Source organism: Globicephala melas, chromosome 11 (assembly GCF_963455315.2).
Source record: "Globicephala melas chromosome 11, mGloMel1.2, whole genome shotgun sequence".
Classification (NCBI taxonomy): domain Eukaryota; kingdom Metazoa; phylum Chordata; class Mammalia; order Artiodactyla; family Delphinidae; genus Globicephala; species Globicephala melas.
The window spans coordinates 65,222,177-65,235,127 of NC_083324.2; the positions used below are offsets into that span (position 1 = coordinate 65,222,177).

Sequence of the window (12,951 nt, forward strand, 5' to 3'; positions counted from 1 at the left end):
CAGCCAAAATCCACAAGCCCCTTTTAGATTCAGGTCACTGATTACTTACCCTGACAGTGAGAGGAAGAGTACCCGCAGGTTATGATCATCTAGCCCCTTCTGCTTCCATGTTGTCACTTTGGTGTCTGAGGCAAGCCCTCAGGGAGGCTGGCACCTTTGGCCATTTTTCTTATCTTTGCCTACTTGGCCTTGCTTTGTCTAGTTTGCTTGACATAATCTATGTTACCGATGTTGCTTAGAAACCATTCTCAGAAGGGATGACAAATTAAGAGAATTTCCACTCACAGGAATGCTGAAATAGTTTCAGTTGGGCTTTTTTCAAGTCTAATCATGATGTACTACAATTATTTCAACGATGAGATACCAATTTTTGTCCATCAAATTAAATTAGCAAATTTAAAACATTGAGGACATCCCATAAAAATGGGTGTTGAGTATTGCCCTTTTGGAAAATAATTTGGCAATATATCAAGAAATGCAAATATGCTTTCACACAGAAATTTTGTTTTACTCTTAGAAATCTGTCTTAAATATAGAAAAGGGTAGATGTACAAAATTGCTCACTGTTGTGTTATTTATAATAACAAAAATTCAGATAACCTAATTTAAGATGATTAAGTTATAGTATGGAGTATCATGCTACATATTAAATTAAAACAAGAATACCAGATTGTACAGTTAGATCACAATTATGCAAAGTACTATTTATAGAGAATAATATTGGTTAGACATATGCCAAAATGTTAATAGTGGTTTATTTGTGACTATGGCTTCAGAGACTGCCACCTCAGTGTGTAACCAGTCTATCTAAAAAATAGATTTTTATCTATTGTGAATTTTCCAAAGTTTTAAAAGTAAGCACGTCTCCCTTTCTAAGGGAAAAAAAGTGTCTTAAATGTAAGAAAATGAAGATGGATACTCATAGGAATGTAAAATCATCAGGGCCTCAAAGTAGAATCGAACCTACTTTAAGAAACATTTCTCATCCTTTTCCTAGCCATCCTCTCTTCTATATACTCTGCCTGGGAATTAGAACTGATCCTATCATCAGGAATGGATTGGATCCAAGCTTACTCTTATTTTCTGAGGTTACTCAGTGACCACTTGGTCTTAACAGGTCAGTAGAGGAGGGAAGAACAAAGATGAAGTCAGCAGAAATTACTTGTTTCCCATCTTCATCTTCTTTCCAGTCAAGAATCTCCCAAAATTTCCACAATTTGCAGGGAGATGTGGTAGGAAAGATAAGAAATTCAACTTCATAGGGCTTTTACCAGGTTTTTGGCTTGAGGTATGGCGTATGAAGAGGAAACAAATCTTTTCATGACATAATATACAATAAAATTTTTACCTTTCTTTTTTTTTTTTTCCGGTACGCGGGCCTCTCACTGTTGTGGCCTCTCCCCTTGCAGAGCACAGGCTCCGGACGTGCAGGCTCAGCGGCCATGGCTCATGGGCCCAGCCGCACCGCGGCGTGTGGGATCTTCCCGGATCGGGGTATGAACCCGCGTCCCCTGCATCGGCAGGCGGACTCTCAACCACTGCGCTACCAGGGAAGCCCTTACCTTTCTTAATATTAAGATAAAACGTGCTCATGTGTAAAGAAGAATTGAATTTATATATAATTTCCATCATACAAGAGATAACCATTGTTAACATTTTGGTATAGCCTATGTATTTTTTCACACAAAATTGGAACAATATTGAATATACTATTTGCATTATGGTTTTTTTAAAGTTTTTTTTGATGAGGACTATTTTTAAAAAATTTTTACTGAATTTGTTATAATATTTTATTCTGTTTTATGTTTTGGTTTTTTGGCCATGAGGCACGTGGGATCTTAGCTCTCTGACCAGGGATCAAACCCGTACCCCGGGCACTGGAAGACGAAGTCCTAACAACTGGACTGCCAGGGAAGTCCCTGTATTACGTTTTTAAAAAATTTATGTTGGTTCTGTTGCTAACTAGTTGAGATCCTAGCCAGGATGTTCCACCAATTACTCTCCTAAGGATTTTGCAACAAGCTATCCACAGTCGTTCAAAGAAGGAAGGAATCATTTGTAGTTTAATACTCATAAAGTCCCAGTGTTATAGAAATTCAGATATTCCACTGATCAGATTGTATTCACATTTTCTCACCCAGAAACATCCTAACTAGATGATATAAAAATAACATGCCATAACATGGTTGGCCAAAAGCAAGGGCTGTTCTATCCCCAACATATTTATAGTAAGGGAGGGCTTACCTACTTTTATCACTACCCTTTAGTGAATTCTGACAGATTTTTATTTGAGATTTTTAAAAATTCTGACTCTTCTAGAATGGAAAAATATCATTGTTCAAAGTAAATTAGTGAGTGGCCCTCTGAAAATAGACTCCCAAGAGTTACAGCACCAAAGGTGCTATATAAACTAAATTCTGTAGATGGCTTCTGCTGGGAATCAGAGGACAGCTTGTGTGATAAACAGAAGCTTAATCCCACCCACCATGCATATATTCCATGGCTGGTTTCCAAGGTCCCTGAATCACAAGAGCAGAAGGCAGCAACAGCCTTGAGATGGTCCTGCTCTACTGAAACCTGATATTTACCAGGTGGAATAAACGCATTCAAAAGGATGGGCATAATATTTACAACCACACCAGCTTAGGGACTGCCACCTCAGTGTGTAACCAGGCTGCTGCACCAGGAATAAAATCTCCTCCCCACTCCCTTAGTACTATCTAAAAATGGCTAAAGGGAACATTAAGGAAATTTAAAAGGAAATTATGATGACTGGGCATTGATCTGTATTGTCACTTAGAACAAATCAATTATAGCTAGTAATTAATGCACCTGGCATCTCTAAATGTAAGGTCATCCGTCTCACACAAAGGGAAGAAATGGCACATAAGTATATAGAGGCATCCTAGCTGAACACAGAGTTAAAACTCAATTTTTAGATGCTGCCTTTAGTGTTCTGAACTGACCAAGAGGCAGTGTGGCAGCAGTAGGGGGATTGAGTTCACATGAATGCAGAACAAGGACTTCTGGAAACTATTTAGGAAAACAGATGGCATGAATGCACAATGAGCTTCCAAGTCTGTGGTGGTATTGGGTGTTCTGGCATCAGAAGTCTATTTTGGTCATGTTTAACTGAATCCTTACTTCCAAAGCTTACTTTATAGCTTAAGCAAAAAAAAAAAAAAAAAAAAAAGATTAACGGGAACGAGAAGAATAACAATTGTTTGAGTGCTTATTACTAGCTCAAAACCATTCTCTCTATATTATACATATTATCTTATTTAACTCCCAATCCTGTGAGGCAGTGGCTATTATTTTAAAGAAAAGGAACTAGAAATAGGCTGGGACCACCACTGGGGATCAGTTGAATGCAGTTCTCCTCAGAGATGCCCCACCAAGATGTAATCTGGAGATCCATTCTTTCTTGACTTAGCTATTTGATTAGTTCTACTTACATTTGGCAGTTTGTAGAAAAAGCGTCCCACCTTCACCATCAGGAGCAGCATCACAACTGCGCCTACCAGAGATGCAAACTGAGGAGACAGAGCCAGTTGGAGAGAGACCATCAGGAATGTATTTGTCCCTGTCTGCAACTGAGGCCTTCTGCTTGGTGAGAAGCATGTCATTTTTTTCTTAAAAGGGGTTGAGTATAACCATCCAGCATAAGTGCATTTTTGGTGAACTGACATTTTCAGGTCCTGCCAAAGTGCTAAACACATACTAGGTACTCAATAAATTCTTGTTGATTGGACGTATGGAGGCTTTCTGAAAAGTCCCAGATTGTCTTGGATATCTGAATCTTTCTTGCCATAGCTTTGTGCTATGACTCTGAAGTCTACTAAAATCCAGCCTGCATTTCATCCTAAATTTAACCCTTCTTTGAACAGTTTAGAAAAGCCCTGGTAGACTCATCACTGTCAGCCCTAAAATCCCAACCGTTCCACCTCGCTCTTTTGGAGCCTGGATAACTTGCCATCTAACAGCTTCAGTGGTGCTTCATCTTAAAAACACCATGATATTCACTTCTGATTTCCCTACTTCAGTTTCCCTCTGCCTCACTGCCATCAAAAAAGGTTATGCACATGAGTCAGGGCTGTATATAGGAGCTCTGGGTCCTATCCCACCTGGGTTGACTACTCTGGGCTCAGTACCACTTGGTAAGCAGTGATTCAGATTGGCAAATACAGGTAGAAAGCTAAGAAACATAGTTCCCTTTATAATCTCAAGGCTCTCTGGACATAATCTTGAACTCATTATATCCTCTATTGATAAATTTCCATTGTTTAAGCCCCTACTAAGAAAAAATAATATAAAGCAGCATAATTGCCCACTGTGATGGGGGTGGAGGGGGAATAAAACTGTATGTAACCACAAATCAAAACAATGGCATATACAAGCAAGAACAAGCAACCTTAAATCTAAACCATTAAATGACCACTCAGCAATGATTCTCTAACTTTTTTTCTCTTTTTTTATTAGGTGTGAAAAAAATAACTTCCTACTGGATTCCCTCTCACTACTCACTGCTATTTGCCATATAAATATATCGCTGAAAATAATCGCAATGAAATCAACATCCTACTTCCTTCTTTCCCCATCCCAGCTGATGCACAGCTAATGGGACCAAGCCAACATGGAAAAGTTGAACCTTGAGAGAAGAGTGAAGGGAGAAGGATTCAGGAGAATGGATCACTGTAACTGAACCTCAGGAAGTTCTCATGGCAAACATTTTATACACTGTGGAACTAAAAAAAAGTAACTGAAGCCATAAGTTCCTCCAGCCAATGTACATATCAGCCTGTTGCTGCGTCGAGTTTTAGAGTCTAGCTTCAGGCAGTCTTGCACTATAAGAAGAAACTGCTTTGATTAGCACAGGAAAATATATCAGGACTTTTCCTTCCTTCTACTCCTTTCTCCAAAATTCTTCTGATTATTTTTAAGGAAGCGAAGACATACAGACACCAAAATTAGCTGTATAAACCTAGTTTAAAATGAGCACAAACCAGACACTGAATCCCATAAAACTTGCTGCTCAGGGAGGCCTGCCAATAATTGTGTGTCCCCCATGGCTGCACACGCAAAGGGGTGGGCTTTGGGATCAGAGGGCCATCCTTGGTGGCATTGTGCCTTAAGAGGATGCTTGATGGCTCTCAGAATCCCAGACTCAGTGCCTGAACAGGGTCTAGAGACAACGAGCATGTACAACTTTACATCTCATGCATGTTTTGCTTTTCTGCTCTGATTTTCCATCACTTTTCCAGGCTTTCTTGAACAAAGACTGACTCTACCTTCTTTCTGGGCATTCAAGGCAATGTGAGGTCACATAAAACACAGCCACTACTGACATGCAGAACCTCAGACACCAAATGCTCCATAAGCAGCGGACAGTACATTACGATGGACCAGCCAGGGCACTAGGGACCTGGGGTGGAAGCTCTGATATTTGAACATCTTAAGTGACACGCACTATGGTGGGCCCTATTGTCATCCAGTTTAATTCTCACAACTGAAAGGTTATCCTTATCCCCATTTTACAGGTAAGGACTAGAGCCTCAGAAAGTGAAAGTAACTTGCCCAGGGTCACACATCTAGAATTACTGAGTCAGGTTTCAATCCACCTGACCAGTTGACCCCAAAATCCAGGCTCTCTCCACTGCCCTATCTTCTTCCTCTAAAAAGAACACAGCTCATTTCTCTCTTTGATAATTTTTTTCTTTTCTTTTTTAAAATAATAACTCTTTTTTTTTTGCCGTACGCGGGCCTCTCACTGTTGTGGTCTCTCCTGTTGCGGAGCACAGGCTCCGGACGCGCAGGCTCAGCGGCCATGGCTCACGGGCCCAGCCGCTCCGCGGCATGTGGGAATCTTCCCAGACCGGGGCACGAACCCGCGTCCCCTGCATCGGCAGGCGGACTCTCAACCACTGCGCCACCAGGGAAGCCCAATAACTTATTTTTAAAAGCAGTTCTGGGAGCCTGGGGACAAGGCAAGAAGGCTGGTCCTTGGAAAGCAGAGAACAAGGAAAAGAACCCAATCATAGAGAAGAGGGAAGCATAGTGGTCAGAACTGGATGAGCAGGCCCAGGCCATGGCTGGAAGGGCTGATAGGTTTTGCTACAACCAGTAAAGACAAGTGGGTTCTAGACAGGAAGAAATTAAAGTGAAATCCAGACACATTTTATACAGTTTGTATTTATGTCAGACATACATCCATACACACATACATACATACACACATACATAATACATATATATATAAGTGGCTCCTGGTGACAAGTCATGTCGGAGAGGTTCAGAGCCAGCCCCCTAGCCTCTCTTTCCTGCAGTCCTGAGGAGCTTTGAAAAAGTAGGGGTGTTCTCAGGCAGAGTGAATCAAAAGTCCCCAGAGAAAAAGGGTGGAGAGAATAACCCCTGCTATGGGATAAAGAAGGCTGAATGAGTCCAGATCAGAAACTTATTGGAGGTGGGGTAGCTCCAATGTGGAGGGCCAGGGTCAGGGGAATTCTCTGCTTGAACCAGCAATTTGCCCTGGGCAAGTCAGGGTCTTGGGGAAGGACTTACCAGTATCCCTGGGGACATACTTCCCTTTGAAGGGTCACTGTACCACAAACAGAGATGTCATTGGTAGGGGAGAACAATGCCATAGCAGAAAACAGAATGAGAGCCATCGGCAACCTTTGAAGCAGGCACTTTATCCAACAGGCTAAAGGCAACTCTGAGGCTGAACTGAAGCCCTTCTTCCCTCCCTCCATCTATACATATCCTAACCCTCTTGCAATGATCCATGAAAGTCTCACTTTATCCATCATTCTCCTTCTTGCAATATTTACGGCATTTTAAAATTTATTGTATTTATTCTGCACTTAATTTTACCTGCACCGTGATTTAGTTTTTTCCAACCACGTGCATCTTTTCTCCCCAAATTTGTTATGCTTGTATACTAAATAAACAAAGTGTGTGGTCACAAGTCAGTGGGAACTATTGTCTGGAATTTCCATTTTTTCTTACCATAAAATCCTCTCATTTTGACTTCAAAATTTTTTCAGACTTGCATAGAACATCCTTCTTTTTAACGTAACTCATCTTCCTTCTTTTGGTCAAATAGTAATGCAAAACAGCTACATACACCTTAAAGGCCAATGTGTCTGGCAGAAGCTCTATGACAAAAAAACTCAGTCCACATAAAATCATGTGGTATGGGCTTACTCTAGACCCATGTTCTCACCCCTGCCCAATCTTCTGACTTTTATTAGCTTTCACCTTATATTTCACTTATATTTACCCATGGACTGTGACACTTTATCTTTCCCCATTCAAATTCAGTGTCCATTCTTCTGACACTTTACTTTTTGACCATGGCTATACCTCCCTACTGTGCTGCTGTGGCCTAAGCTTGTCTTTGACTTCTGTCACTGTTTCTGTGCCTCCTGATCCCCGGACTCATTCCATGGGCTTACTCCAGGTTCAATTCTGATAGTTCTTTGACACTTAATCATGCTATATAACTGAGATGGGACACCTCTCATGTTGTCAAGTTGTAACTTTTATCTAGTCAGTTTAAAACTCATGAACATTGGACTTAAAAACTCTCTTGCCGGGGCTTCCCTGGTGGCGCAGTAGTTGAGAGTCTGCCTGCCGATGCAGGGGACACGGGTTTGTGCCCCGGTCCGGGAAGATCCCACATGCCGCGGAGCAGCTGGGTCCGTGAGCCATGGCCGCTGAGCCTGCACGTCCAGAGCCTATGCTCCGCAACAGGAGAGGCCACAACAGTGAGAGGCCCGCGTACAGCAAAAAAAAAAAAAAAAAATTAATTAAAAAAAAAAAAAAAAACCTCTCTTGCTGGGCTTCCCTGGTGGCTCAGTGTTTAAGAATCTGCCTGCCAATGCAGGGGACACAGGTTCGAGCCCTAGTCCAGGAAGATGCCACATGCCGCGGAGCAACTAAGCCCGTGTGCCACAACTATTGAGCCTGCGCTCTAGAGCCCGTGAGCCACAACTACTGAGCCCACACACCTGGAGCCCGTGCTCTGCTACACCAGAAGCCACTGCAATGAGAAGCCCGCGCACTACAACGAAGAGTAGCCCCTGCTCGCCGCAACTAGAGAAAGCCCGCGCGCAGCAACGAAGACCCAACACAGTCAAAAATAAGTAAATGAAATAAATAAATTTAAAAAAAATATCTTACCTACAATTAGAGAGCTTGCCTTTAGAGCCTTCTCTGCCAACATTTTCCCTTTCCTTCTTCCCTTCCATACCCTATATATTTAGTGTACTAATTCAGGATACCTGAATAGGGTCTGACCTAGATAATTTTCTCTTACACAAAGGTAGAATGGTCATAAATTCCCTAAGCTTGCCTAGACAAAGACTTTATTCTCTATCATGAAAGCCTCTTGTCATGCCCTTTGAGGAAGCCAGGAAAGTTTCTAGTTCTGCTGTCAGGAAGGAGAGAGTTATATTATTATTTTCCCAGACTAGGGCTGAGAATATATCTCCCCATAGAAAAAAATGTTAATAGGTGATGGTTGGTTTATCTGAAATATTATCTTTTAGGTATGTTACATGGAAAGTAGCTTTTTGTGGGCTAATATATAGAAGCCTTTAACAGAACAGTATTTTTATAAAAAATGACTTTCAAGTTCCACATTGACAGATAGCTTTTAAGACAAAATCTAATCAAAAAATAAGCCAAGCATGAAATCCAAATTTTTCCCAAACAAGCATCACATTAAAACAGTAACATAGTTAAACTAATATAATCTCCTTCTGTGAATATACATATGAATAGACCTAAGTGTCTTTCTATATTAGAGATCAAATTCTATTTCACATACCTGTTGTCTTCCTCCAGTTTTATCCTGGATAATAGTCCTGACAACAGCACCAGTAAACACATAAGATCTGAAAAATGAACTGACGACATTGCAAAGGCCAATGGCTATTAAATCCTGTAAAGAAATGGCAAATACTTTAGGGCCACTGTTTGTCAAAGAAGGCTGATTTGAGTTTGAACTAAAGGTATACTGTTATTTCTTATGCATGAAGATAGGGTTGTGTACATCACTTCAAATAACACTGAAATATTATTGGAAAGAAGTGAAGGATGGTAAATCTGATTTCTTCATTTTAGCTAGAGATCATAAGGAAAGTCCTTTTTCAAAGTGAGTAAATGAGACATTTGCCTTGTTATTCTCTTCTGCATGATTGCTGGGAATTAGGATGACAGGGAGAAATATAGTACTGTTTTTCTTGCTTCCTTCTATACTATCCTAAAGTCAAAGCGGGACACCGATTGAACCCGGGCCAGGCAGTGAAAGCCCGGAATCCTAACCATTAGGCCACCAGGCCGTGCCAAGCGGCTTGCAGGATCTTAGTTCCCCGACGAGGGATTGAACCTTGGGGCCACGGCAGTGAAAGCACCGAGTTCTAATCACTGGACCTCCAGGGAAGTCCCCATATTCTCTTTTTAATTTCTAGGGAAAAAGCCAAACTCAAAATAGTCGGAGACTAAAAAAAAGAAAATGAGAAGGACTATTTCTGGGAGGCCAACTTAATTGTTTTATTATCCTAGTTTTGATATTCCACTGCATTTCTTTTTAAAAAATATTTATTTATTTATTTGGCTGCACTGGGTCTTCGTTGTGGAATGCGGGATCTCTTTAGTTGTGGCATGCGAACTCTTAGTTGTGGCACGTGGGTTCTAGTTCCCTGGTCAGAGATGGAACCCGGAGCCCCCTGCATTGGGAGAGCGGAGTCAGTTACTGGACCACGAGGGAAGTCCCTCCACTGCATTTCTTATTGTGCTTTGGCATGTGGTTGACTTTTAAGGACTTGGTGGAAAGGAAGATAAAAGGAGAGGAGAGGAACTCTGCTAGCTTAACAACATGATGTCATACATTACCTTCTTGCCTCCCTACACCATATCTGTTCTAGAGTAACCATACACATTAATTCAAGTGGCTTCAGAGTTAAGTATGCCACACTTCTCAAAAATCCTTTGGTAAGACTTCCCTGGTGGCGCAGTGGTTAAGAATCCGCCTGCAAATGCAGGGGACACAGGTTCAAGCCCTGGTCTGGGAAGATCCCACAGGCCGTGGAACAACTAAGCCCGTGTGCCATAACTACTGAGCCTCTACTCTAGAGCCCACGTGCCACAACTACTGAAGCCTGCGTGCCTAGAGCCTGTGCTCCGCAACAAAAGAAGCCACCACGGTGAGAAGCCCGCGCACCACAACGAAGAGTAGCCCCCACTCACCTCAACCAGAGAAAGCCCCCACACAGCAACGAAGACCCGACGCAGCCAAAAATAAGTAAATAATTAAAAATAATTTTTTACAACATCCTTTGGTAATTGTAATTCAAATCATGGTCCAAGTGACTCTCTGGTTACAGAAGAATCCAGTCTTCATTTTAACTGCAGGCTAAGGTTAGAGAACAAAGATTAAAGGGTCACAGAAAGTAATAGAAAGGCCTGTCCTCTCACCTGGTTGGAATTGACATCATAGTTATGGAAATTGGCAATCTTCCTGCCCAGAAATATGAGCAGAGAGGAGCTCACTAAAGCTAAGGAGAACGCTTCTAAAAGCACTTCAGTAAGATTGCTCATATCTGGTGTTACAGGAAACAGGAAGCTGGAATAAAAGGGTGGAATTATTCCTAGATAGCAGGAATCATTTATTGGCATCTCCCCCACTCCAACCTTATCGTACTTTATCATCCGTTTTTCAAAAGGTCTGACCCTTTTAAAAAATAATAAAAATAAGAGATAAGAAGAGCAACTCAGGCAGCAGCTTGCCAAAACTGCCAGCAACTCAAGCCAGGTTACAAAAGCCATTAAGAGAACATGCTCTGCTATCTTCTAGTTCAAGGTTTCTGCCATGTACCAATGGCAACAGATAGGACAGGCAAAACTACAAAAATCGATGAAAAATAGTTTATTTACACTGTTTGAGACCATACCAGTGGGTAAGCAATAGGCATATATCATACCTAAGAGGGTTTAGAGCTAAAAAGCTCCATGTATTCCCTTCTAGTCAAACTCAAATCTTTTAGGGTATAATTTTAGTCATTGTCTTTTGTAAAAATTGCTTCTGATTCTTATCCACACCTTTTTTTCCCAATTACTTTAATTGGGTAAAAGACACATAACATGATTTACCATCTTAGCCATTTTTAAATGTACTGTTCAGTGGTATTAAATACATCCATAATGTGCAACTATCACCACCATCTACTCCATAACTCCTTCATCTTGTAAAACTGAAACTCTATAACTATTAATCAATAACTCTCCATTTCTCCCTCCCCCCAGCTCTGACAACCACCATTTTACTTTCTGTCTTGGTGATTTTGACTACTAAGTACCTCAGATAAGTGGAATCATATAGTAATTGTCTTTCTCTGACTGGCTTATTTCACTTAGCATAACGTCCTCAAGGTTCACCTATGTTGTAGTATATGTCAGAATTTCCTTCCTTTTTAAGACTGAATAATATTCTATTGTATGAGGGGAGTTGAATGCTAAAATATTTGGATTTTCAGTGCCCAAATTAAGCACATTCCAGAACCGTTATGAAGCCTTCAGTCTCTCTCTCCCACTTCACAATTAATACTGAATTCCAATCAAATCTTAGACAATTTCAGCTAAGCCACTGGGGCTAGTCACAAACAAGAAAAGTCCAGCCTTAACATGCTGCCATTGTGAGTTCATAGGCACTAGGGAGCCATTGAAGGTTCTTGAGCAGCAGAAGAATCGTGTGTTAGGAGTATCTGTCTATAGGGAAAAAAAAAGTGCTCCAGTTGGGGCATTGTTGCGAGATAAATACAGCTTTGTTTAAAGTTTATCTTTCCCTCACACCTGCCATGCTGTGAAGGAGAGTCTGTTTGGTGTTTGTTTTGTCTGATTCACCACCCACTGAATTATTCTGTCACGAGTGTAGCAGCTTCAAGAGCTAGGGTAAAGGCACAGACTAGAGTGAGTTCCAGATTCTATGTGACCTCGACCAACTCAGTCTGAGCTGTTTAATTTGTATTCAAGAGATGTGACAAGGTTCTGTTTTTTAAAGGTGACAATGGGTCACCTAGTATTCTAGACTCAATGTGAATAAACTGTAAAAATTCACTTCCATATCTTTGTGTCTAAGGCGTTTTGTGTGTAAAATACTTGTGTGGTATATTCCTTTTATTAATTCTATAAATAAAACTATATTCTTACTGTCAAAAAATGTTCTATTGTATGTTTATAACACATTTTGCTTATCCATTCATCCATCGATGGACACTTACTGTTTCTTCCACATTTCAGCTATTGTGAGTAATGCTGCTATGAACATAGGTGCACAAATATCTCTTCAAGACACTTCTTTTAACTTTGGGCGGTATATATCCAGAAGTAGAATTGCTGGATCATTTGGCAATTCTATTTTTTTTGTTTGTTTTTTTTTTTGCGGTACGCGGCCCTCTCACTGTTGTGGCCTGTCCCGTTGCGGAGCACAGGCTCCGGACGCGCAGGCTCAGCGGCCACGGCTCACAGGCCCAGCCGCTCCGCGGCATGTGGGATCTTCCCGGTCCGGGGCACGAACCCGTAGTGCCCTGCATCGGCAGGCGGACTCTCAACCACTGCGCCACCAGGGAAGCCCGGCAATTCTATTTTTAATCTTTTGAGGAATCAGCGTACTACTTTCCACAGTGGCTGTACATTTTACATTCCCACTAACAGTGCACAAGATTTCCATTTTCTCCACATCCTCACCAACACTTGTTATTTTCATCTTTTTTTAAAAAAAATAGTAGTCACACTAATGAGTGTGAGGTGGTATCTATTGAATTATTGTAGTTTTGATTTGCATTTCCCAAATGACTAGTGATGTTGAGCATGTTATGTGTTTATTGGTCATTTGTGTATCATCCTTGGAAAAATGTCTATTCAAGTCCTTTCTCCACTTTTTGAGTCAGG

At 41.2% G+C, this 12,951-nt stretch overlaps 1 protein-coding gene across 1 annotated transcript in view; it reads right to left on the reverse strand.

Annotated features, from left to right (window-relative positions):
* Nucleotides 1–12,951, reverse strand: part of SLC26A8 (solute carrier family 26 member 8) — a 67,387-nt gene that overhangs the window by 13,963 nt on the left and 40,473 nt on the right. Inside the window, 3 exon segments of the mRNA XM_030870931.2 lie at nt 3,456–3,533; nt 8,831–8,944; nt 10,480–10,627. Of these exon segments, the coding sequence (XP_030726791.2) occupies nt 3,456–3,533; nt 8,831–8,944; nt 10,480–10,627 (340 nt within the window).